A 25,693-nucleotide genomic window follows, 5' to 3' on the forward strand; every position below is an offset into this window, starting at 1 on the left:
ACGATGCCGTCACGTGACCCGCCGGCCGCCGCGCGGGGCCTTGTGGGCGTTGCAGTCCGCGGGGCCACCGCCATGTTCTCCCCGGTGGTCCCTCCTCGTGGCCCGGGAGCACCGAGCTGTTCCCGGTGCCGGTGGCCCTAAAGAGCATTGCCATGTGCCCTGTATGTGCTTAAACACGTCAGGAGTTAAACAGCACTTCTGCTCCTGCAGCCGCGGCTGTGACGTAGGGATGCAATGGTCAGGCAGGAGGACTTCAGGGTCCGGTTCAGGGGACTCCGAGTTCCTCCCCCGTCCATGGCTGTGTTCAGGTGCAGGACGAAGAGCTCGATCTGGGGCTGTTCGAAACTGGTCCCCAAAGTGGAGAGTGCAGGGAGCCAAGGACAGAGCTGTGGCAGAGGTGGCTGCCAGCATCCTGGTCATGGGAACCACCGACTCCCTGGAAATGGGAAACATGGATACCAGATCCTTGCTGGGTCCAGGCCACCTTGTCCTGCATGGAGACACTCTTATGGAGCACGCCAATGTCCCCAGCACAAAAGAACAGATGGTGGGGAGTGCTCATGCTGGCAGTGATGCCACCCACCTCTCAACCCTCAGGGGCTGAGCACCAGATGTGCATGGCAGAGTCCCGTCTGCAGGGCTGACAACCTCATCCACAGGGCTCTCACACTCCTCTAGGGCTGGCACCTTCTTCCACGGGGCGGGCACCCTCTTCTAGGGCGGGCACCCTCTTCTAGGGCTGGCACTCAGAGGTTTTTGGGTGTCCACATCTGACAGACATGCCCAAACTGCGGTGCAGAGGTGGCTCTTGAGCAGCCAGGCAGGTGCAAGCAGCCACAGGGACTGCAGGAACTGTGGGGACAGAGTGAGGGCAGGCAGGGACAGCAGGGGGGCCGGGAGCAGATGACAACACGGGAGGAAACGCTGAGCGAGTGATGAGTGACTGCAGGGGGGGGCAGGAAGGGAGGAGCGAGCAGGGAAGGGCTTCACAGTTATATTCTTGTCCCTCTTGGTCCCCGCGGCCTCCAAGCGGCACGGCCATGGCCGAGGGCCAGAAACGAGGGGGCTTCAAGAAATTCAGTAAGTGGCCACGGGACAGGGTGGGTGGGCAATGGGGTGCTCACCTGGACATCCCGGCGGGTAGGAGGATGTGTGAGAGTTAGTGTGAGTGTGAGTGTGTGCCCACACACTGCCCGGGTCATCCCATCCAGGGATGTTTGGAGCTGTGACAGGCTCTGCTCTTGTTAGGAAACTCATTGGGGTGAGGGGCTTTGGGGGTTTCCATCTCCAGGGCTTGGTGCTGGCTCGGGAGCTGGGTGCTGGGACTGGGACCAGTCTGCTGCAGCCCAGCCCTGTGCTGGATGTTGGGATGTGACCAGAGGGATGCACAGCAGGGTTTAAGGGTCTTCACTCTTTAAATCACACCCTTCAGGGTGCACAGCTGGGGTACCAGCTGGTGCTGGGGGCTGAGGGTGGCTAGGACCCAGGGTGCTCCAGCAGCACAGGGATGGGGGTGGCACAGAGGAGCCGGGGTGGGAGCCTGGGAATGGATTCCCACTGGCTCTTCTGGGAGGAAGTGCTCCATACCCACAGGGAGCAAGCTCTGCACTTTCTCACAGACCTCGGCTTTCCCCCGGAACCCCAGGGAGAGGTTGCAGAGGCCTTCACCCCATTCCCAGCACTGGGTTGTGCTCTCTGCATTCCTGCCGCGGGGCCGGCGCCAGAGGGGGGGCAGTCCCTCTGCTCCCCCGGGACCCCTCCACTGGCCAAACCCGCGGTCCCATCCCAGCTGGGATTTTCCTTTGTGGCAGAGTGGTGGGGAGATGGGGAAAGTGCCCAGTGCTGGCTTTCCCACCTCGCAGCAGTGCCAGGAGCAGCAGGTAGCAGAAGATGCTTGGACTACAAGGGGATGTTTTGCCAAAGTAGTTTTGCCTCTAACTGCACTCAGGCCACGAGGTTTCTGCCTTGCAGAGGGGGCTTTTGGGATGCAGCCCCTTCGCCCTGTCCAGCTGCAGGGATGCCCCGCAGAGCCCATGGATGGCGGCTGCAGGTGGGAATCCGAGGGCCGAGCAGCCCCGGACACCCGGGTCCTTGCTCAGCACCTCTGCAACGTGTCGCTTCCTGCCCCGGCAAATCCGCCGTGCTTTGCAGAGCCCCAAGGCGGCATCAACATTGCAAAACCCCCGGTGGCCGCCCACAGCCCTGGGAGCAGGCAGGGAAACCCTGCTCAACAGCACCGCGGCCACAGGCTGGCTCACCCCGTGTGCTGACACCGGCACCGGCACCAGCACCATCCAAGGCTGCGCTGCAGCAGCAGCACACTGAGCTGAGCTGGGCTGAGGTGTGAAATGCAAAGCCGCCCGCCAGAGTCACAAATATTTCTCCGGCGAACATGTTCGTGCTCAGCACTTGCAGGTGGCAGCTGGAGCTTGCGAGGGGCCGGGCGAGGAAGTGGGGAGGTTATCTCCCGCCCGCAGCAGCGCCCGTGGCTGGTTCCTGCTCCACCGTGCTGGCGAGACATGCACATGTGGGCAGGTCATGTGCGTTCAGGACCCCCATCCCCCGGGGAGATGCTGTGTGTCCCATTCTTGCATCCTGCAGGGCTGCCCTGAGGCTGTGGGGATGGGCACAGCCCTGCCCAGAGTCCCCCGGGGAAAACAGGCAGGAGGAAAATATTTGAAATAATTTCTAGAGTTGCCTGCTCACCTGCTCGCCCCTCAGCTGTGGTGGGAAAATGCAGCCGTTAGATTTGCCAGGGCACAGGAGACTTCTGCTCCCCGAGGGACCAGGGCAGAGTTCCCGGGTTCCCAGCAGAGACACCTCAAGCAGCATCACATACACCCCAGACCACGGGGATGTCATGCCAAGCTGGGACTGCAGATGTGGGTGTAACAGAGTGACACCAGGCTGCACAGTGCCCCATGCCCACCCCAACCCAGGACCAGGGGCTCGAGGACCCCCCATCATCACACCGTGCCAGCAGTAACCCTACACTCACCACTCCTTTCTCCTTGCCAGAGTTTTTCAAGTTCAAAGGCTTTGGGAGCCTGAGCAGCATCCCCCGCTCCTTCACCTTCCGGCGCATGTCTGCGGTCCCCAGCTCTCCCGAGAGTCTCAGGCCACATCTCCCACCTCCCCACGGCTTCCTAGGGGAGCCCTTTGACAGCATCCAAGATGATCTCAACACCGTGCCCAAGAGCCCTGGCCCCTACGCCCGGTCATCGGAAATGTACAGCCACATGGGCACCATGCCCAGGCTGAATCTGGGCAAGGCAGGGAAGAGCCTGGGCAAAGACAAGAGTAGCCAGAACTGCCAGGAGAAATGGACTCCCAACAACAAAACTCCCCAGACAGCCCAGCTCCCCAGCCTCAAGTGCCCTGAGACGTCCAGCACCCCTGGCCCAGGCACAGACTCACCCTCAGCTGCTGGACAAGCAGAGCAGGAGGAGGAAGAGGCTGAACCTGGGGACACCTTGGAGGCAGCGATAGCCAGGACAGACCAGGAGCCTGTGGGGAATGTCTCCTGCACTAGGACAGAGGCACCGAGCTCCAGCCTGGCTCCAAACCCCAGCCAAACCACAAACCCTGATGCAGCAGCTGGAGCAGAGACCACTGATGGGGATCTCCTGGAAAAGGGACAAGAGCATCCTGACAAGATCTCCCCAGACAGGTATAGCCCTTTGAGGTTTGCTCTGCCTTCTGCTAAGACCCCCCTTTTGCCCCTCCAGGACAAGAGGAGGGGGCTGGGATACAACAGGGTCACTGCAATGTTCCCCCGAGCCCACAGTGCCAGAGGGATGCACCTGGCCGGTGGGACAGCACAGCTGGAGCATGGTCAGGTCAGCAGCTCCATGGGAACGAGGTTTCCTGTGGGATTCCTGTTCCCTCTTGTTTCCGGACGGGGTGGAAACATCTTGCAGCCCCGCTCTGCCCCGGCACCTCTTTGTCCTGCGGCGGCTGCGTTCCAGCAGCAGGATGTGTTGCTGCGGAGAGCTCACACCAGCACTGTTACAGCCTTCTCCGCTTCTCACTCTCCTCTTTTCCACCCCCTCCATCCTTTCCCCCTCTCCCAAGCAGCACTGCCTCTCCCAAGGCACACGGGCAAATCCTGAAACCAGACACTGTCGCCATTTCATCACCAGTAAACCCACACTCTGGGCACACACACCCCCACTCCAGGCACAATCTCCCCCTCCGGGGCAACTTGGAGGCTCAGCCCTCTGAGATGACTCAGGGTGGATTTTTTGGAGGGTTGTGACCACAGAATCAACCAGAGGGATTTTTAGCCCCCTGCCCCTGGGCATCTGGGCATAAGGGGCCAAATGCGACCCCAGCCCAGCAGGCTGTGTGGGACTAGGGACACAGGCAAAGGCGACTCCAAATTTCTCCCGAAAACATTTCTCCCCCTTTCCCTGGCCTGACTCTCCTCTCTCTGCACTCAAGTGGCCCCTGATGTCCCTGTTCCCCCTGCACCGCCCCGGGGCCGGGGGCTCCTTTCCCTGACACTGAGCGTTCGGGAGGTCCGGGCGGCCCCGGTAAGCGGGGTGAGGAGGAGAAATTCGTGCCGGCGGTGGGAGCCGGGCTGTGCCGACCACACATTCCTGCCGGCTGCGAAGGGAGGGCCGGAGGAGGGCTGGGACGGGAAGGAGGAGGGTCTGCCACCGCCTTGCGCGCCCCGAAGTCCCGACGCTCAGTGCAAGGCGGGAGAGCGAGCGGGAGAGCTTCTCCCCATCCCGGAGCAGAGGCGCTTGCTGGATCCCGCAGGGCCGATGACAGCGCTGGGCAGGAGGTTTCCCACCCTGGGACAGGGCAGGTAAGGGGTTCCGGCCCCCTGGCCACCCCTCGCACCCCGGCACAGCGGAGGGGATGGGGAGGAAGAGGCTGGGAAGGGGCTTCGCTTGGGGCGGGCACAAAATTTCGACGCAGATGCCGGAGCCGCTGCTCGGGTGCCGAGGCCCCCAGCCCGTGGTGGTGTTTGCTCAAGGAAAGAGCTGCTGAAACCACGGCAGACCCGGCGCCAGGGACAGCGGCCAGCTCGGAGGGCCAGAGGCTCGGAGGTTTGCGGGGCTGGTGACACTGCCACATGCTTCAGTGAGCACAGAGCCCCAGCAGTGGCAGAGAGTCCTCGAGGAGGGTGCAGAGGGCTCACCCAGACCCTCCGTCTCCCAGAAATTACTTAGATCCCAAGCCACCATGGCTGGGAACCAAGCAGCAGTGGAACAGGGGTGGGTCACCTGGGTGTCTTGAATCTGGGGAGTGGGGACTTGGGGTCCCAAAAATGGGGGGCCAAATGCTTTTTTGCATCCTGTGTGGTTTTCCAGATGGTGGGTGTAGCCTTGCTGCTTGCCAGGGAAACTGAGGCACAAGAGTGACCAGAGCAGGTTTTGGCATCAGGGTTATTTCTCCCCCTCCACACTCTAACCCAGAGCCCCTGCCACAGCCCCTGCCTCAAGGAGCAGCCGTCTGCCAGAGCCATCCCAAGGCCAGGCCCTGCTGTGGGACGGGTGGGAGGAAGTGGGACCGGGATAATGCTGCGCCCCAGCCCTTCCTCCTGCGCAGGCACATCCCTGGGGATGGGGACAGTCTGTTCCTGCCAGGCCATGGCAGCAGCGTGTTCCCTGGGGAGGAACAAACATGGCCCTGGGGCACGTTTTCACCTGCCCCCCTGGAGTATTCCTGCTAAAGACAGTCCCCAAGACAGGATGGGCTGAGGATGCTCATACACAGGAGGGCTTTCCCAGAACCAGGTCTGTGAGGGGGGAAATTGTGCTGCTGTGGGACAGGGAGTGGCACCCAGCCTGTGGAGCTGCTCAGAGCAAGGCGGTGGCTGTGACTCCAGCAGAGACATGCTGACTAACGGGAGATGATCGCTGGCAGGTCACAGGGCGGACATGACTCGGTTTCCCTGAGCGCCCAGCCGTGTGTGAGGCACGGGAAACGCTGCTTCCCGCAGGCCCTGCCCGACACTCCCTGCAGACCCCTCTGGCAGCACTGCCAGCCAAAACCTCCCTCAATGCAGCTCTACAGAGGGGGAAACTGAGGCATAAGGTGCCCAAATTTGGTTCCCCTGGGGTACAGCCTGCACCAGTGTTCCAAGGCAGGCAGACCCTGGGCTTCATACCAGGGCTGGACCCACAGAATCCTCCTGGACTGTTCCCAGCAGCCAGCCTGGAGCTTGGCACATTTGCAAGTCACGGTGATTCCTTCCCAAGCCCAAAGGGAACAGCCACCCCACCAAACCCCCCCCTCTCATTGCTGTAGCTCCGGGTCCCAGCAGCTCAGCCATGGCTGCACTCGAAAGGCAGCCCTGGAATTTCTCCCAGGCACTCGTCTGCCCCCAAAAATGCCGTTTCCTCCAGGAATGTGCAGAACCAGGGGGGCTGCGGTCCCAGCTGCTGCCCTTCCCCGGCACAGGGGCCTCTCCTGTCCGGGCCCTCGCAGCGTCTCCCAGCTGCTCCCATGCTCCCGACTTCCTGCCCAGAGGCCCCCCATCCTCCTGCCGGTTTTTCTCACGGCTCTCGCAGCACCAGGCAGCTCTGCGGCGTGTGAAGGGCAAACAGGCTGGAGAGGCAGTGCCCGGGCAGGCAGGCAGCCCACAGCTGCCCAGGGGAGTCTGCATCCATCCCTGCTCCCAAGTGCTCCACTATTTTCCTCACCTCCAAAAAAGTATGGGTTTGATTTCCAGCTCCTTCTTCCCCTCCCAAGCTGGACACCAGGGGATGCGGTTTCTGCAGCGTGGGCTTGGAGAATCACAGAATCACTAAGGTTGGAAAATACCACTAAGATTGAGTCCAAACGTCAACCTGGCCCTGCTATGTTCACCACTAAACCGTGTCCTTAAATGCCACATCCACACATTTTTTAAAGACTTTTGAGGCTTCCAGAAGTGGGAATTGTATTCTGGAGGGCTGGACACTACAAGGGGCTCATATAGACCCTGTCACAACCCACTGTAATGCCATAGGGGATGTCCAGTGGAAACATGTCTGTCAGGGGCTGCCTCTGCTATCCCTGTTTCCCTTTGGGGAGGCCACCAGGCACCACCCTCAACCTGGAGAGAGCCCACAGAGATGGAATTTGGCTCCCCAGAGTTGCTACCAGTGCAGGTCCCAGGGGGAGGTTGTGTGCAGGACCCTCAGCAGTTCCCAGTGTGTGTCTGACGAGGTGGCTCCTGGCAGGGAAGGGGCATCCCAGGTCTATGATGCCCTTGGATTTGGCTGTTCTTTAGTTGCAGCTGCCTGTCCTGGTGTGGCAGCCTGCCATCCCCAGGCCCCTGCAGCTGCCTTGTGCTCAGGCAAGAGACCTTGGCAAACAGCAGGATGTCCATACTGAAGCTTGGCACTGGGGAGGCAATGGGTTCTGGATTCTGGTTAAAGACATCTGGATTTTTGTATTTTATTCTGAAAGGTGAGACCTCAAGGTAGCACATCCCAGCTCAGGCTGTTACAGCCTCTTTCCTTTTGAACTCTCTGTTGTTCCCCTGGGATGCCTCCATACAGACATATACCTGGACCTGTAAGAGCATGAAAAGCAGTCCCAGTCAGGACATTACAGTTCAGGCCTAGCTTTGGTGGGAGTTTGAATTCTGTAGGGTTGCACAAAGCCATAGACAAAGTCAGAAATGCTTGTTTGGGTGGCATGTCCCAACAGCTGCCTACTGGGAATGCAACTCTGCCAGGGAACAGGACACAGGGCCCCCCACCTTGGCATGTATCCCCCAGCACTGTGACCTGCGGGGACCCTGGCCTGGCTGCTGGGTCTCCCTGGTTCAGCTCACACGGTTCCAAGCCGATTTGGGGAGAGTTCCTCTAAAAAGGCCTCATTCTCCCCTGATCGCATTAGGGAGGATAAGCCCTGTGCTGAGAATGGGCACAGAGCAGGCAGGAGCACTGCTGGGGCCCTGGGAACCTCTCCCAAAACCATGGCCATGCTCTTGGCACCATAGCAAGACAAGAGGCACAGACCCCAACTCCCCCAGCTGTTCCACCACTGCCTTTGACCTGAATGTCACAACTTACTGCCCTTTACTTATGTATTTTTATTGTTCCTCTTCCTTTTAGCCACCATGATGGCCTGGAGTCTGGCAGTGAATACGTGAAGGTAAGACACGGAGCATGATCACAGCCTGTTCCCACTGGGTGCCAGGGGTGGAGAGAGATGATGGCCCTGGAACTGTCCAGGTCTTACACCAGCAGGGTGCTCAGTTCTTCACCCCTCTTCCCCTCTGGGCTCTCTCTTTGGCCCTGGAAGATATTTCTGGCAAGGCCAGGGAAGACAGAGGAGGCACAAACCCTATGTGGTCCCCCCAATGCTGTTCCCACAGGAGCTGCTTGCATTTCATGTTCCCAGATACTTGTGAACACCCACAGACGCAGCCTCCTCCCTCCGCCCCCACGTAAAGAAACGGAAGGGTTTGAGCCACTTTCGTGGCTGTCACATGAAAGTTGGTGTAAATCTCTCCAAATCTCTTGCTTATCCTCCAGCAAACTATTAACATTCCTGAGGACTCTTCATGTCTGGCCAGAAATTCATTAGTGAGGCGCCTGGCTCTGGAGGAGAGCAGCCCTTTTGCAGGAGGCTGCTGGCACAATGGGGCACCAGACAGGGATGCTGTGAGGTTTGGGCACAGAGCACTGAAACCAACTGAGGTGACAGGGTGGTCACTGCCATGCCATGGCCTTTGGGGTGTTTGTTTAAGGAGGGTTGAAGCTTCCTGAGTCCAGTTGCCCAGTGGGGATCTAATCTAGTCTGCCACTGGGCAGATGTGACTTGAGGTGCCCAGCTTGGGTGGTCTAATTAGTACAGAGCCCTGCACCTTCATCTTTTGGACTTGGGGCTCCTGGTGGTGGCTGTAGCCAGACGTGGAAATGTGGGAACCCTCTGTGGCAGTATCAACTGGCAAGCTTGGGAGAGAGCTGGCTGGACCCTGAGCTCATCTGCTGCTTCTAACAGGGGTCACCTCCCTGCACATCCATCCCTGGGGCTGATGAGGACCCCACACACCGAATCTGGCAACTGGCAGCCTCTGGGCACTGCGGCCAGATGAGTTTTTGACGCGTAACAGAGCGATTCCCTGGGTGGGATGTTCTCCTCTCTGTGCCCTTAAGCCATGTGGGACTGGCAGAATGGGAGCTCACAGGGCTGGAAGTGGGACTTGTGCCAGGACAACAAAGCTCTGACTGGGTGTATTGGGTCTGTATGTGATGTAGTTCATTTTCCCCTGCAAAGCCAATACACTGGCCTCTGCAGGGGAGGGCCCTGGTATGGGGACCTCAAGATGTGCAGAAAAACTCCTGCTTGCACAGGCAAGTCCTGTGGGGGCAAGGAGGGGTGAGGGGAGGAACAGAATAGTTTGGGGTGTTTTCCCTGGCACTGCCAGTGTGTGCACCCAGAGATGGGCACATTTTATGGGTCATGATTTAATAGACTAAAACAATACAGGTGGGGAGCAATGGGTATGGCTCTGCCTTTGGGATCAAGTACTTTTTGGTGAGCCAGGAGAATTCCCTACCATCCAGTCAGATCCCGGACCTAAGCTATCTGGCTGTTATTTCTCATCCATCCCTGTCGTGTCCAGAAACAGCCCATGGGCTGTGGTTTCTACACCACTTCCCTTTGGCCAGGGAAGCAACTGATGGCTGCAGTGACAGCAGCTATTTTAGTCAAATAAGTAATTATCTGGAGTGTGAGTGACCGGGATGACAGGGACACTCCAGCTGATTGCCGGCACTGTGACTGGCTGGCAGCCTGTGCAGCTGCAGGGTGTTCAGCCCCAGGTCCTGTGGGATTCAGGGTGGGAAAGAGGCTGCTGTGCCTGTCTGTGGAGCAAGGGAGGATGGGGCTGGGATCTGCCTCTGGTCTGTATAGCTGAGAGGGAAACAAGCAGAGGGGAAACACTGGTGAGGGGTGAGCCAAGGAAAGGCAGGAAGAAAAGAGCTGGTGAAGGAGAGAGTCAGGAAGAGGGAGAGGATGTGTTGCAAAGCCCTCATGAGCAAAGGCTGATAGGCAGGTTTGTGTCCAGGTTTGTGTCCAGGTGTGCACCAAGGATCTGCCAAACATCAGCCCTTGAGCTTCAGCTGCAAAATGGCCAGGACTGGTGCTCCTATCACCAGGACTGGCCTGATTAGAGGTGCAACCGGGAGCTAGAGAGGGTTGGAAAGCCAGGATCAATAAGCACTTGGTAATTAATGTGCTTTAATAATAGCCTAAGGGCTGGTGTTTCCAAGCTGCCTGGGGAAATGCACGCCCAGCTCTCTATTTCAACATCCCAGCCAGCCCAGCTTTGGCCTTTGTGCAGGTGAAGGAGCTGCAGAAAGATGTTACCTTTCTGGAGAGCTGTCACACGTCCTCATGAGAGCTCAGTCAGGGATTTTCAGCTTCCCTGTGAGGAGGGGCAGCACAGGCACAGCTGGAAGACTTCACCCTGCAGCACCCCATGAGGCTCCTGCTCACTCATTGGTGAAAGCCTCAATAGGAAACCATGGAGCCCATCACAGGAGAGAAGCCCCGGCAGGAGCATGATTCACCATTGCATCTTTTTGGAGCAGCATGTCCCTGCACAGTGCCATCTGCTCTGTCCCTCAGCCCCAGGCAGGAGGAGAGGAGGAGAGTCCATGCTCCCTGCCCATGCTGGTGGGGCTGCAGGCACCCATGGAACCCGTGAGCACCTGCTGCCCTGTGTTCCCTGCCCGTAGGCTGCGTGCTGCCACCAGTTCTCCCACACCTCGGGCCTGTCCTGCCGTTCAGCTGTGCTGCTCTCCTGTCTCCTCTCTCCCCTGCAAAACCAGGGGCAGAGTGAGAGCCCAGCCAGCGCCTCTGAGCTCTTTGTTCTGCGCAGAAGAGCTGCTTGCTCAAGCAGGGACCTGTATCTCATCAGGCTCGGATGCTGTCTCCTTGCCTGGGAATGTGAGGGGCTCGTTTGAATTAATTAGCAGGAAGGCTGCAGAGTTCTGTGGTTGGTGGCAGCAGGAATACCTCTCCGAGGTCACAGTGTCGCCTGGGAGGCGTGGGGGTCCTTGGGCCAGAACACGCTTTGCAGATGGGAGGGTGAAGCCCCCCAGTTACCAAAGCACAGCCAAATCCAGGCTGTGCAGTGCAGGACAGATGTGGAGGGAGAACAGCAAAGAGTAGGTCCCTGTCACTGCCAGGGCTGGGGGAGCCTCTGCCTGTCCCCGGCGCAGAGCAGCTGCCAGCAGTGGGTTCAGGCAGGGGTTTGGGGGATTTATTTAAGAGTCAAGGCTGGAGCAATGCTTTGAGTCATCAGTGCTGCCTTGCACATCCCATATGCGATACTGTGGCCTTAATTAAACCGAAGCAGAGCCTTAATTAAACACAAGTCAGAGACAGCCTACACAGGAAACAGGCAGCCGGCTCCCTGCCATGTGAGGTGGGCACTGGTGTATCCCTCAGAAAGGTATCATCATGTGGGGGTGAAAGAAGACAGGATGGGCAAGAGGGGACAAGGTTGTCCCTAACATCACTGGGGCATCACTGGGGCATCACTGGGGAGAGCAGGCAGATTTGGGATGGGGAGAAAAAGGGTGCTGGCTTCCCTCAGGGTGTCTGATCCCCTCAGAGGAGCCAGTTTCTCTCAGAGCACCGGCAGCCAGGGGTGCTGGTTCCCCTCAGGGGTGTCTGTTCCCTTCTGAGGAGCTGAGTCACCTCGGAGGAACCAGTCCCACTCAGGGCACGGGCAGCCGGGGTGCTGGTTCCCTTCAGGGATGCCCGATAGCCTCAGAGGTGCCGGTTCTCTTCAAGTCACAGGCAGCCGGGGTGCCTGATGCCCTGAGAGATGCTGCTTCCCTTTGCAACATGGGATTGCCGGTTCCCTTTAGGGGTGCCTGATCCCCTCAGGGATGCCTGCTCCCTTTGCGACATGGGAGTGCCGGTTCCTCTCGGAGGAGCTGGTTTCCAGTTCCCCTTAGAGCACAGGCAGCCGGGGTGCCCGATCCCCTCAGGGATGCTGGTTCCCTTTGTGGCATGGGAGCGCAGGTTCCCCTTGGAGGAGCTGGTTCCCAGTTCCCCCGCGCAGGGCGCAGACAGCCCGGGTACCGCTTCCCCCCGAGGTGCCGCTTCCTCGGTTCCCCGGAGCCGGGGCGGTCCCTCGGGGCGGGCCGGGGCGGAGCTGCCGCACCGTGCCCGCCCCTCGCCGCCGACAAGGGATGAGGTAATCGGGGAAGCGGCTGAAATTGAAGCCCGGCAGCGGCGGAGGCAGCGGCGGTGCAGCCCGGGCCGGGGCAGCCCCCGCCGGGCGCGCCGCGCCATGACGGAGCGGTGCAGCCTGTGGAGCGCCTTGTCCGCGGCCGCCTGCTGCTTCTACCGCGGCTCCTTCATGCAGGTGCAGGTGAGCGGGGGCGGCGGTGGGACCGCACCGGCTGCCGCGCGCTCGGCGCGGAGCCCCCGTGGTGCCGCCGGGCAGCCGCACGCGTGGGGAAGGCGGCGGGGGCAGCGGGAGGGGAAGCGTACACGGGGGACCCTCGGCCGTTCATCCGCCGGGGTCTGCTCCGATGCGGGGAGCCCTGCGGTACCCCCCGCTCGCACGGAGCCGGAGAGGCAGCGCGCCGGCTGCGCTCAACGAGGCGGCAGCGAGCGCGGGGTGAGCCGAGCAGCGGGTCGGGGGGCAGAGCTCGGCCCCTCTGCAGCCAGGGCGACGCAGCGAAAGCCACCACATCCCCCGGACCAGCGCTTTGACAGGTAGAAAAGTCTCTGCAGGGAGTCCTCACCTGCAGCAGACCTCATGAAGGGGAGTATTTAGCATCCCCCAAAAGGCAGCATGTGCCCGGAGCATCACTGAGCACAGGAGGGAGATCGAGCCCAGATGAACATGCAGCTTCTTGGCCCGGGTCTCCATCTCTGTGCTGCACTGCACAGGTCTGACTGGTGGGAGAAAGCTGGGATCCATCTGTCACCTGTCCTGTGGTGCTTCCAGCACTGCCACTGTCCAGACATGAGTCTAGGTGTCCTATTTTTGGACTCTAGCATTCGCTCAAGGGCCATGGGGGGAATTGGTTCCCTCCTTTACTGAGAGAGCAAAGGTGTTTAGGACTGCAGGAGCCAAGCTCTGGTCTGAAGCACGAGCTGTAGTATACTGCAAGTTAGAAGGCAGCCAAGAGAGCTGGCAGTCTGATTCAGTACTCCTGCTGAGCGAGGTAGGTGCCTAGCTTTAGAGATTATTCTGGATAAGACGGAGCCCAGAAGCAGCATTTCAAGTCTTGTCATGATTGCGGCTGATCTCAGCGCAAAGCCAGGGATTTTGATTGCTAGTGGGGGTGAAGAGGGAAAAGCAGCAGAGCTTTTTCCAGTTGTCCAAAGGCCACTGAGCAACACGGGGACATGCCCTTGGGCTGCACATTGCAGGGAGTGAGCAGGTGCTTTCAGCCAGCTGCTGCCAGAACAAGGGAGAGACAGGTGAGCATCTGGCTCTTGTGCGGGGATGTGAGAGGGGCTGAAGGGCACTCCATCTTGACTCCAGAAAGAGTTAAAAGTGAAGCCCTAAGTGCTCACCTGGCTCTGCCAGATCTTTCACCATCTATTTGTGTCCAAGCGTGCCCAGCAAACACACACTGAAGTCCCCATGAATGACTGGAGCGCTTCCAGCTGACAGCCGCATCCCTGCTCACCGCCAATGGCGGTGCACCCAGCCTGGGAAGCACTGACATCATTTCTGGCCAATAGCAGCTCCGAAAAGGGATGCAGCAGCAGCCGCTGCTGCCGTCTTGGAGTGAGATAAGTAATATATAGATAGATGGAAATGTGTGTATACACACACACCATCACTGCATTGGAGACCTGCTCCCCCAGGGCAGCAGTAGCAGCATACTCCGCCACCCTGCCACACAACCTGGGGTGCTTGTCCCATCTTAGAGCACCCAGATGTTCCTGGCTAGCTGCACCCCACCCCTGCCAGTGAGACAGAATTGCTCCAGAGCTGCCACAAAGGAGCATGGCCAAGGGGAGAGGACACCATGAGGGTAGCCAGGACTAGTCCTAGGAAGGGCTTTGAACTCCAGAACAAAGAACTTGAGCCGAGATCTGCCTTCAGTGGGAACTAATGGAGATGTGACATAACCAAGAGATGCCTTCAGTCACCTATGGGGTGGGCAGATAGGCTTGATGCCTTCTCAGAGGCTGTTTAGGTTCCTAGAGTCATTGCAAGAGAGGACAGAGGAACAAGTGATTTCTTTTCCATATGAATATCAAGATCAGCAGGACAGGCTGGTTCTCAGCAGAACATGCAGACTGAGACCAAGCCCATAACAACCTGGAGGTTGTTTGTGCTGGGATTTTCTTGTGGTCATGCAGGGTGGAGTAACCATTTTTGCATGGTACCTGGACTGGTGAGTGCAGCAGTCCTGCATCAGGCAGGCAGAATGGTTCTTGGGTTTGCCGTGATGCTCAGCAAGGATGTTTGCTCCAAAATACATCACTGAAGTAGCCCATTGCCAGGTGTGGAGGAAGCAGAGAAGACCCCTCGTGCAAGCCTGTGGCTTTTCCCACACATCTGTTCCCAATGGCTTGTTACTCCATTTCCTCACAGTTCTGCTTCCCAGGCCCCAGAGCTGCTCCAGCAGCCAGAGCAGGGGTGGAGAACTCCAGAAGGGGCTTGGATTTCCCTATCGAGGGTCCCAGCACAGAGTAGGCAGCATGAGCAGGAGGGAGAACAGATGTGCTTGGTGCCTTGGGGTTAGTCAGATGTTATCAACAGGGTGGGGTGTGAGTACACCTTGCTCTCCAAGCTGACTTCATCCTCATCTGCAACTCCTCCAGGTTGGGAGGGGAGAGCAGGAAAGCAGAATGGAAATCACTCCAGTTTCATAAGATTACCTCTGCAAGGAGAGAAAGCCAAATACCAGCCTTTGAAGCTCTCCTGAGAGCAGGCAGAGCGGCAGCTGCTGTTTTTCACGTACCAGAGGCATCAGCACCCTCCATCCCTGCAGCTCTTGCCCTTCTACTACCAGTTCCAGTCCTTGCCACTCAGCTGGGAAGCGCTTCCTCCATCAAGAAAGCAGCATAGAGAGTCAGGGAAGCAGGCAGGGATGGAGAGCCTCAGGAACTGCCTTCTCATGGCAGCTGCCCCATTGCATAGCTGCTCCAGAGGATTCCCCAGCCCCAGGACTGCGAAACAGCCCATCGGGGCATTCTCCTTTCTCCAGCCAAGCCAGCTTGGCTGCTGGTTGGGATTCCTCAAGCAAAGCTTGGCATCATCTCTGGCAGCTTCTGAGCTGGTTTGTCTCGTGCGGCTGGTTTGGAGAACCGCTCTGATCCCCATTTCTTCCTTCTCAGCTGGAAGAGGCCTTGGGTTCTTCATGCAGGAGCCCAGCACCATGCACTCCAGCCAGATGCTAATAGGAGTCCAGGCTTTTCCCCACACCCAACCCACTGGTATGCAAGACCTCACATCAGGCCGTGCAACTTTAGACATTTCCTTGGCATGGCCAAGAGTGCCAAGTGGTGCCTTTTCAGCCCAGCTCTCAAACATCTGCTTACACACTCCTGACAGCGCCCGGCTGGCCCACGCCGCCTCGCCAGGCCATGCCATGCCAGGCCTTGCCAGTGCCTCGGCACCTGGCCAGCTGGCAAGCCCAGCTCCTCCAAGACACGCTCCCAACGGAGCGGAGGAAACTCAAGTGATGCTGAAGGGCTCAGGAGGAAGCACATCCCTCCACAGCACAGGGGTCTTTTGCACCAAGGGCTTGTGGGGAGCCCAGTTCCCACACAGAAGGGGGAGCAGACAGCTGATTTTGGCAGCAGGTTGGAATAGCATGAGAGACTCGCAACAAGGACCAGTCTCAGTCACATCACACCAAGGAAAAGGGCTCCCCATGGTCAGTCTCATGCTGCCTCCCCAGCCATTATAGCTTCACAATCACTCCAAGCAGTGGCTTCTTGGTGGTCTTGCAAATCAGGTGGGATCTCACTGCCAGGCCAAGGAGCCAAAGGAACAGTGCCCTCCATATGGTTGGAGAAGGTGGCTTCTGACACCCTCCGCTCACGACTGGGCTCCCTCCCCTATCTGCAAGATGCAAAACCTTCCTTGCCTCTCCCAAACCTCCTGTTCTCTCCTGCTAGCTTTGCTCATGGCTCCTGGCATGGATGCCAGTCAGCTGCTGCCCAAATCTGGGCTTGGAAACACCGGGCACTGCTCAGCTGGGCTTGTGTTTTTGTTATCCTGCACATTTGCATGGGGAGGATTTGGAGGAAAACCTAGATGTACAATGCTGAGCAGAACAGGCACTAATCCCTGCTCCAGGGGTGGTGGGGGGAGAGCTGTCATCCAAACTGCTCCCAGCTCAGCTCTGATGACTTTCACCTGCACAGACAGCAGAGTTTGGGGGTAACCGTGTCACAGGGTGCTGCAGTCAAGGGTCCCCCACCATCCCTGGGCCAAGCCAGGTCTGCTCTGTGGCAATGGATTTATCGCCATGGAAACAGCATCTGCTCGGCCTGGGCCCCCCAGGAGGCAGCCGGACCCCTGCAGCATCCACCAGCTACTATTTATTTTTAATCGGGCTCAGCAGCACCGGGTGGCTTTGTCTCCAGGAGGGCCCAGAGCAGCAGCAGAGCTCAGCTCCCTGCAGCCCTTGGTCGGGGGGGGACAATCAACACATCCCTGTAGCTCCAGTCAAAGGGACCCTCTCATAAGGAGAATAAACATGGTTGGATGAGCAAGTCAGAGTTCAATCCACACTGTTTTCATAGGCTGCTTCCACTCTCCCAGCACCTTTGCCTTGACAGGAGTTAGGAAGGGAGGAATAAGGGCAGGTCCAGGCTGGTGAGGGCAAGCCCTGGAGAGCACAGTCCCAGGGCACAGGCCCTTTGCCACTGCCTCCTTCCATCTCCCCAGGCTGGAGCAGGATCCCCAGGATGGGATCTCTGCCTGGTTTGGCAGATGAATGCAGCTACCAAGAGGGATGGAACATCTCCTCCAGGGAAGGAGAGACCTGGGGTCAGGGTCCTGCTGAGGGACTTTGTGGGGTCCCAGGAACGCCGCAAGAGCAATGGGTACAAGGCAGGAGAGCAGCACAGTGCTCTACACTTTCCCTTGCTCACAACCAGTAGAGAAGCAGAGGGAATTGATACGGGACACAGAGGATGAGGCACTGGGCAAAGAGGTCAGCTCCAAGGCAAGGCCCTGATGTGTTGGCATGGGGCTGCAGCCCCCTATGCTCTAGGGAGCCAGCCACCACACAAGGCCAGCCATGAGTGCCAGCCTGCTCCTCTGGCAGTGCCAGAGCAGTGTCAGCAGGGCTTCAAGCCCATGCCTGTCCTGCGAGACATCACCAGAATCCTGCCCTGACAGGCACCAAGGAGCTGGGTCAGCCCTTGCTGCCTCCTCACACTGGCATTGCCACCGGAGGCGAGCCAGGCCACCCAGCCCCCCTCGCTCATGGGAACAGAGGAACAGGACACCCCAGTAGCCCCATCCAAGCTTCTTGGTCCATGGCAGGCGCGCATCCCCCTCTCAGGACAGCACGCATCTGGGATATGGAGGGAACCCAGGAGTCTTGGCTCCCAGGCCCTGCTCCACCACACAGCTGTGCTGGTACCACAGCAGGAGCATCCTAAAGCCACTGTGTCAACCAGGAGAACCAGCCTCATGTGAAGCACGCAGGAACCCCAAACCTGTGCTCAGCTCCCCAAACATCCACTGGCTTCACCATGCCAGCAGCTGGGAACACTGGCCCAGCAGCAGGCAGGGAGGGAGGCAGGCAGGCTCCAGCCAACAGAGACATGATGCCATCACCCCTTATCTCTCCAGGGGAAGGGAGGGGGCAAATTGCATCCTCCAGGCTCAGGTGCACCAGTGCTGGTGAAAGCTAATTTCTAAAAGCTAATTTCGATGCAGAAGGTTCCCTTTACATTTGTCATTATTATTTATGCTGCCATCAGGCTAAGCAATGAGTTAACCCTTTGAAGGGCTAACTCTGGTAGATGTTTAAAGGAGGAATAATGCAGGTTTCCTCCTGAAACAGTGCTTCCCATGGCAGTTCAGCCCCAGAGATGTTTAAGGGGGAGCTGGGGCAGGTTTTCTCCTGCCCAGCCACACTTAGCTCTTAGTTGGGGCAGAGAGGCAGCACACCAGGCACAGGTGGCCAGGCACGATAGGGACATGCCACCAGGAGACCATCCAAGTGCTCCTGGTGACAGGACCTGGCCATCAACAGGCACATTACTACGTCCTTTGCCACAAGCAGTAATCCTCACACACAGCTGAGTTACCTGGCCTTCGGGGACAGTTGTGCTTCTGGCAGGTGCCGTAGTCCCTACATGGGGATCCTGCCAGCCCTTCCCTCCCCAGTCCCTGCACTGCTGCACTGCCTGACACTGTCTCTTCTCCTGTACAGTTCTCCAAGGAGAAATACATCCTCGACTCATCACCAGAAAAGCTTCACAAGGAGCTGGAAGAGGAGCTGAAGCTGAGCAGCACCGACCTGCGCAGCCATGCCTGGTACCATGGCCGCATCCCCCGGGAGGTGAGATGGGGAAGGTGGGTGGCTCCGGGCACCCTTTACTTGGAATGTTGTGGGAGAGCACTCTGAGGCCACACAGAACCACCAGCCTTTTCCTCCTGGGAAACCTGTGGTCAAGAGCTTCATTAACTCTGAGCTGCCTGATTTTGCCACAGCAAATGCCCTCCTATGGCTCAGAGCCAGGGGTGAGGTGAAAAACCAGTGCCCCAAATAACACTGCAGCAGAGCATCCACTCATGCCCCGTGGCCCATCCAGTGTGGCTGAGCTGTGCCCTATCCCCCTGACAGGTGTCTGAGAGCCTTGTGCAGAGGAATGGCGACTTCCTCATCCGTGACTCGCTCACCAGCCTGGGTGACTACGTGCTGACGTGCCGCTGGCGCAACGAGCCGCTGCACTTCAAGATCAACAAGGTCACAGTCAAGTCCAGTGATGGCCATACCCATGTCCAGTACCTCTTTGAGCAAGAGAGCTTTGATAACGTGCCTGCCCTTGTACGTTTCTACGTGGGCAACCGCAAGGCCATCTCGGAGCAGAGCGGGGCCATCATCTACTGCCCCATCAACCGCACCTTCCCCCTGCGGTACCTGGAAGCCAGCTACGGGCTGGCCAACGGGAAGCACGGGGGACCCCACAGCCCCTCCACCCAGAAAGGAGGGCACATCAAGAGGAGGAGCATCACCATGACAGACGGTCTGACCGCAGACAAGATCACCAGGGCTGAGGGGTGCCCAACCAGGTGAGCATGCAGTCTCATCCCAGCTCAGCTGAGCAGAGGATCAGCCTCAGGAAGGAGGCAGGGCATGCTCAGTCACCGCTCTCTGGGTGCAGAGGTTTGGGATCGGGGATGGAAGAAAGAGACCAGCAGAGGCATGGGGGGAAGAACCAGTGCTCAGCTGGAACTGGGGTTTTCTCCCAGGCTGGCTGCCAGCCATGTTGAGCTACCACAGCAGACGCCCAGTGAGCAGACATGACTTTAGCATCGCAGGCCAGAAGCCAGAGAGTGTTTTACAATCACCCAGTCCAGGATTACCAGCATGTCAGGGCTTGTTAGAGCCATGGAGCTGAGCTTTCCCAGGCAAACGTAAGAGGAGAGTCAGTCCCAGACACCAAGACAGCATTTGTTGTTTGGTTTTGGTTTTGAATGGCCCTTTTAGTTTCAGAGCCCTTTCCGTTCAGCATTTTCAAGGAGTTACCAAGTAGAGCTGAAAGCCTGGTGGGCAGGAGGAGACTGATGGGGCTGTGCTGAGGGAGTCTGCACAGACTCTGGATCACAGCCTTCACAAAGCTGAGCTGTTCACATTTTCCTTGGCCAGCTGGGCTTCTCCAGAGGTGGAGGAGGAGACTTCCTTTGTATGGCTTACTTTTGGCAGTCCCAGACTGCCCAGAGCCCTGCAGGGAAGGCAGGGCCACACACATATCCTCACGTGCAGCAGCCCAGGGCAGACCTGTCTACTCCTGCCTCCAGCAGGACACAGCCTGTTGTTAAGCCAAGCTGCTTTCTCACCACCCTGACCTGAGCCCAAGGACAGGGTGAGAATGCACCAGCAGGAGACAGGCAACCAACTGTTATGGCTGGGAAAAGGAAAACACTCAGACTTCCAGAAGAGCATATGTGTTTCCAGAAGAGCGCAGATACATCAGTCTTTCCTCATCACTCACATTTTCCTTAAATCCCTTATCACTGCCACTGCTGTCCCATCCTCCTCCCACTGCTGAGGCACAGTGCTCAAGACCAACCACATCACAGCAGCCCAGCCCTCAGTCACAGCAGGGAAGGCAGTGAATTACCTGCCATGACTCCTTGCAACCCTCCCCACACTCAGCATCTTTTGCAGCACCATTGACACACAGTGTTTTCATCAGGCCACCACTGGTGCCCCACCAGCCCAAGACCTCCTTGCTTGTTATGCAACTTCCCAAGTCCTGTTTCCAGGCACTTTCCAGCTCCACTAATCTTTGAGTCAGAGCAACAGTTCACCTAATCAGCCCAACAGAGCTCCCACTTACAAATAGAGTAATACACACAGTATTAGATACCACTTCGCAGCACAACCCTAGAAAACTACCATCCATGGCTTCTTTGACAGATTCACTTCCCCACAGCACCCTGGAGTGGACCATGCCTTGGCATGGCATACTGTTGCATTGCTCTGCTCTCCTCTGTAGGACCAAGGTCCCTGCATGCAGGTCTGTCTCTGATTTATGGGGGTCAGTGGGTAGTGACCCCTTCTGCTCCCAGCTGCTGCAAGGACTGTCCGCTCACTGCTCCAGCTGAGCTTGTTATGGGTGGTTGTGGAAGGCGGTGATGATCCAAGGGAGGTGTTGGGGCAGCAAACCCTCATCCCAGTCCCTCTGTGCTTGCCCAGGCCGTGCTTTAAGGGACTAACCTGCACCCTCTGCCCCCTCCCCAGCGTGTCCCTGCCCCACCACAGAGACATCATTCGCAACTGTGCTGTCAGCGTGGACCAGATCCAAGACCTGCACTCCCCGATGTCCCCCATCTCTGAAAACCCAGCATCACCTGCCTACAGCACAGGTAGGCATTGCCCCTCTCCATCCCTCTGGAGACAGTGGGGCTGTGGATCAGCCTGGACTTGGCACTGTTTTGATGCAGGGACCTGAGGAGGGGGACCTTAGGGACAGGACCTCAGCCAGTCTTCAACTGCATCATTGTGCAGCTGTCCTGGGACCAGGTTATTCTGGTTTTGCAGTGGGGTTTTCCTGAGCCCCGTGTCCCTGGGCTGCTGCATCTATGGTCCCTATGTGTGTGTGCATCTCTGGGCTTTGATAAGTGACTCCTCTGTTCCTTACAGTCACACGGCTAAAGCCACATGCCTGCCAAGCATCTGGAATCACCCCAGCCTCTCCGGTCATAAGAAGGTCTAGTGAACCCCAGCTGTGCCATGGGAACAACAGCAAACCTCTGCCAGACCCTGCCCACAGCTCCCATTCGACTCCCTGCCATGGGTACGCCCGTGCCTCCCCGTCTCCCTCCGTGAACAGCTACAGCGACCCAGACACGGGGCACTACTGCCAGCTGCACCCCACCTCGCCCATCAGCAGGGACCGGCCAGCCCACGACACCAAGCAGCTACCAACAAAGAGCTACGTGGAGAGGCTAAAGGTGGAGGAAGGACAGAGAGGGGCTGTGGAGAACAGCTCTGGGGAAGCAGAGGCAGGGCAGAGGCTGAAAGCAGAGCTGGACTTCATGGGCTTTGTGCCCCCTACCATGGAAACAACCTCCTCCTTCAACCCTGCTGCCTTCCAGTCCCTGCTCATCCCCCTGGATAACAAACCTTTGGAGATGACTGTGCTAAAGAAAGTCAAAGAGCTGCTGGCAGAGGTGGACGTGAAGACACTGGCCAAACACATCACCAAAGTGGACTGCCTGGTATGGCCAGGGCCAGGAGGGAGGGATGGGCACTGCTGCCCTCCAATCTGGGTCGGCAGGGATCAGTGCATCGGGCAACCCCTGAGCATTGGAGCCCCCCTACTGGGCTCTGCCATGCTGTGTCAGCCAGGGCAGGCAGAGGCTGGGCTGGGGCAAGAGGCTGCCCAAGGACACTTCAGCCTCTCCTCAATTAACAAAGGTCTAATCAGCTTTCACCTTCCTTCCCAGGTCGCCCGGATATTGGGTGTGACGGTGGAGATGCAGCGGCTCATGGGGGTGAGCTCCGGTATGGAGCTGCTCACCCTTCCCCACGGCCACCAGCTCCGCCTGGACCTGCTGGAACGGTACGGCACAGCACGGCCAAAATGAGCCCACAGCTTGCCCTGCATGGCCTGGTCCAGCTCCCCTGGGTGTTCCCAGCCTGGCATGGGGGAAGGGAGAGGAGGAGTCCTGTCTAAGCCCCCAGAGCATCCTCCCTCCCCATGCTGACCCTGCTCTGTGTCTCACCCCTTGGCAGATTTCACACTATGTCCATCATGATTGCTGTGGACATCCTGGGCTGCACAGGCAGCACGGAGGAGCGGGCGGCCCTGCTCCACAAAACCATCCAGCTGGCTGCCGAGCTGAAGAGCACCATGGGGAATATGTTCAGTTTTGCAGCTGTGATGAGTGCCCTGGAAATGACACAGGTAGGGGGACGCTCCTTTCGTCCTCATGGCCTGGGCTCAGCCTCTTGCTCAAAGTGCATCCCTCTCCCTGTCTCCTGCGGGCTCCAACAGCCATTGGGATGGGTGAAAGGGAAAATGCCCAGGGTAGGAGGAATGGGGCCACATCTGCTGGGATGCAAGCAGGGAAGGAGAAGAGCCATCCCCTCCACAGAGCAGGCAGCCTAATCCTGCCAGGATCCAATTGTTTTTCGGTGGTTGGGCTTTTTGTTTTGTGCTGGGCTGTGTTCCTGGGAGGAAATGAATCTGCCCTCCGGTACAATACCAATCAGTCTCAAGGCTGTGGCAGCAGCGTCTCCGGGCCACACTGCTCCCTTTGGAAGATGAAAAGAGATTAAAATTCAATTTTAAATTGAGCCCAGCTGGGAAGTCTTGCTTCCTGCCTGGACAAAGGAGGTGGAACGGCTGCCCCCTCCCTGCATCTCATCTTCAAGGCTGCTGCAACGCAGGGAAGTTGCTGTCCTGGGGCACAGGCAGGGGGAGAAATCCTAAGCCTAGCTTCAGTGCCAGGGATGTGCCGTCTCTGGCCATGAGCGCTGGTGGAGGAGGCTGTTTTTGGGAGCAGCAGGCACTGTTGTGTGCAAGGCTGGGGACTGTAGCTCCAGGGTCAGGCTTTTCTCCTTGGTGCCTGGAAGCTGTGCTGCCCCCAGCACCTTCTACCTGCCCCATCTCCTTTCAGATCGCCCGGCTGGAGCAGACCTGGATGGTGCTGCGGCAGCGGCACACGGAGGGTGCGATCCTCTATGAGAAGAAGCTTAAGCCTTTCCTGAAGAGCCTGAATGAAGGGAAAGGTAACAGGAGCAGCTGCCCTTATCTCACTTGCTTTCTCCTTCCCACTTTTGTCTGAGCATGGCGTCACTCTTTGAGAGCTCTGACCCTCTCCCAGCTAGTGCCAGACACTTCCCCTCTGGCTGCTGAACCGCCCCAGGACTCGGCAGAGCCCGTCTGGCCTTGTTTGCCCCTTCCTTCCCGAGGAAGCACTTCATAACTAAATAAAACCAGCAGCTGAGCCAAACCCTCATGCTTGCATGGCGGTGAGTGCCAAACCAAGGGACAGGACAGCCAGCTGGAAAGATGAAAAGCCTTGTGTCTCTAGTGCCTGGTGCCCTGTGGTCTGCAAACCTGCTCCTCATTGCAGCCCCGGGAAATACAGCCTGAGCAGGGCCATCAGCTTTCCCTTCCCAGCACAGCCAGAAACCCTGGCTGGGAGGAGCTGGTGTTAAACGAGGCGATGGCCCCAGGCACAGCGATCGAATAGACACAGCAGCTGCTGTGTCCAGCTGAGCCTTTAAGCCTCTCCTGGGAGCATGGTGGCAGCCTGGCTTCATGGCAGTGTTTGGCCACATGAGCACTCCACAGGGAGATGGGGAGGGGGACACAGTGTCAGGGGGCCATGCAGGGTCCTAAGAGTGCCTCTCTCCCCAGAAGGGCCACCACTGACCAACACCACCTTTCCCCACATCATACCTCTTGTGACTCTCCTGGAGCGGGATGAGGCTCTCACGGAAAGCCCCGAGTCCTGGGAGGCCACCGACAATGGCGTGGAGGTGGTCATGGCCCACCTGGAGGCAGCACGGATGGTGGCCCACCATGGTGGGCTCTACCACACCAATGCTGAGGTGAAGCTGCAGGGTAAGCAGTGGGGACAGCAAAGCCCTTTCCCTCTGCCACATTCCCAGTGTGCAGCTCCAGCACCAGGATGGAGCATCCCACAGGTGCAGGGGATCCCATCCCAGGGAACTGACTTTCCCTCTTGCAGGTTTCCAGGGCAGAGCGGAGCTGCTGGAAATCTTCAGCACCGAGTTCCAGCTGCGACTGCTCTGGGGCAGCCGTGGGGCTGAGAGCAGCCAGGCTGAGCGCTACGAGAAGTTCGACAAGGTCCTCACTGCCCTGTCTCACAAGCTGGAGCCAGCGGTGCGCTTCAGCGAGCTGTAACCCTCCAGACCCTCGGAGACCCCCAGCTCCCAGCCTGTGTCTCACCAGTGGCTGTGGGGTAAGGGAAGGGACCGGGCACGCAGCACCAGGAGGAGGAGAGATGGCCCAGAAAGGCACTGAGGTGCAGGTCAGCAATTTTGAGACAAAGAGGAGGAAAAACAGCCACCTCAAATCTACCACCCACCTCTTCAGGACACAAGGCAGGGGTCCACATCGCTACCCTGAAGGGTGGGGACAGTGTCTGGGCAGGCCAGCACCGGCCTCCACCACCCAGCCCTGCCGAGGTCCATGACTACATGGTGCCCCTCACCTCACCCTTTGGTTTTGTTTTATTCCATCTCCGTCTTGCCCACAGCTTCTGGATCCTGTGTGTAAATATCACGATTACTTCTTGATGTACAGACTTGTGAAGGATGGTCCTTGTTGTAAATAATTAGGCTTATTCATTTTGTCATGTAAATACATGTACATATCTCATGGGTTTGGTTCTTACATCCAATAAACTTTTATCCCGTTCCTCAAGGGGACCCCCCTGTCCTGTGGGTGTCCTTTAAAGGAGCCCCCCAGGGGAGCAGAGCATGGGAGGGGCTGACAGGGGGAACCACCATGCTGAACCCAGCCCTACCTGGCCCCAGACCCCACAGTGGCCCAGTGACAGCCCGTCTGAGGAGGGCTGTGTGGTCTCACAGAATCACAGAATGGTTCAGGTTGGAAGGGACCACAGTGAGTCATCTGGTCCCACCTCCCTGTGGACTCCACACCCTCTCTGGACAATCTGTTCCAGTGCATGCTCACTCGCACAGTAAAGAAGTTTTGCCTTGTGTTCAGGTGGAACTGAACGCAGTTTCTGGGCATCAGTTTCTACCCATTGCCTCTTGTCTGCAGCACCACTGACCAGAGCCTGGTCCATCTTCTTGGCACCCCGCTTAGGTATATATACATACACAGATAGATAAATAGATAGATAGATACAGAGATAGATATAGAAGACTGAGCAGAGATGCAGGATCACCTCCCTGACCGGCTGTTAATGCTCTTCCTATTCCACCCCAGGATTCCACTGGCCTTGCTGGCCCTCAGGGCACACTGCTGGCTCAGACAGCTTGTTGTCCGCCAGGACCCCTATTCCTTCCCTGCAGAGCTGCTTTCTGTGTCAGCCCCCAACCGCTAA

The 25,693-nt window shown here is 58.2% G+C and overlaps 1 protein-coding gene across 3 annotated transcripts; it reads left to right on the top strand.

The window, feature by feature from the left end:
* The first annotated feature begins 1,040 nt into the window (after positions 1-1,040).
* SH2D3C (SH2 domain containing 3C) lies at positions 1,041-25,044 on the top strand. 3 transcript variants are annotated; one of them, XM_069031668.1, is made up of 12 exons: positions 1,041-1,080; positions 3,019-3,670; positions 8,061-8,100; positions 18,345-18,473; positions 18,759-19,207; positions 20,883-21,007; positions 21,285-21,862; positions 22,091-22,206; positions 22,380-22,551; positions 23,267-23,378; positions 24,013-24,219; positions 24,347-25,044. In XM_069031668.1, the coding sequence occupies exons 1-12, from the start codon at positions 1,041-1,043 to the stop codon at positions 24,520-24,522; spliced, it is 2,796 nt and encodes a 931-aa protein (XP_068887769.1). In that variant the 3' UTR covers positions 24,523-25,044. The 3 variants fall into 3 exon arrangements, with proteins under 3 accessions (XP_068887769.1, XP_068887767.1, XP_068887768.1); XM_069031666.1 differs by lacking the exons at positions 1,041-1,080; positions 3,019-3,670 and having other exon boundaries at positions 7,937-8,100; positions 24,016-24,219; XM_069031667.1 differs by lacking the exons at positions 1,041-1,080; positions 3,019-3,670; positions 8,061-8,100 and adding an exon at positions 12,217-12,343.
* The last annotated feature ends 649 nt before the right edge of the window (positions 25,045-25,693 follow it).

Source organism: Aphelocoma coerulescens, chromosome 17, assembly GCF_041296385.1.
Source record: "Aphelocoma coerulescens isolate FSJ_1873_10779 chromosome 17, UR_Acoe_1.0, whole genome shotgun sequence".
Classification (NCBI taxonomy): Eukaryota; Metazoa; Chordata; class Aves; order Passeriformes; family Corvidae; genus Aphelocoma; species Aphelocoma coerulescens.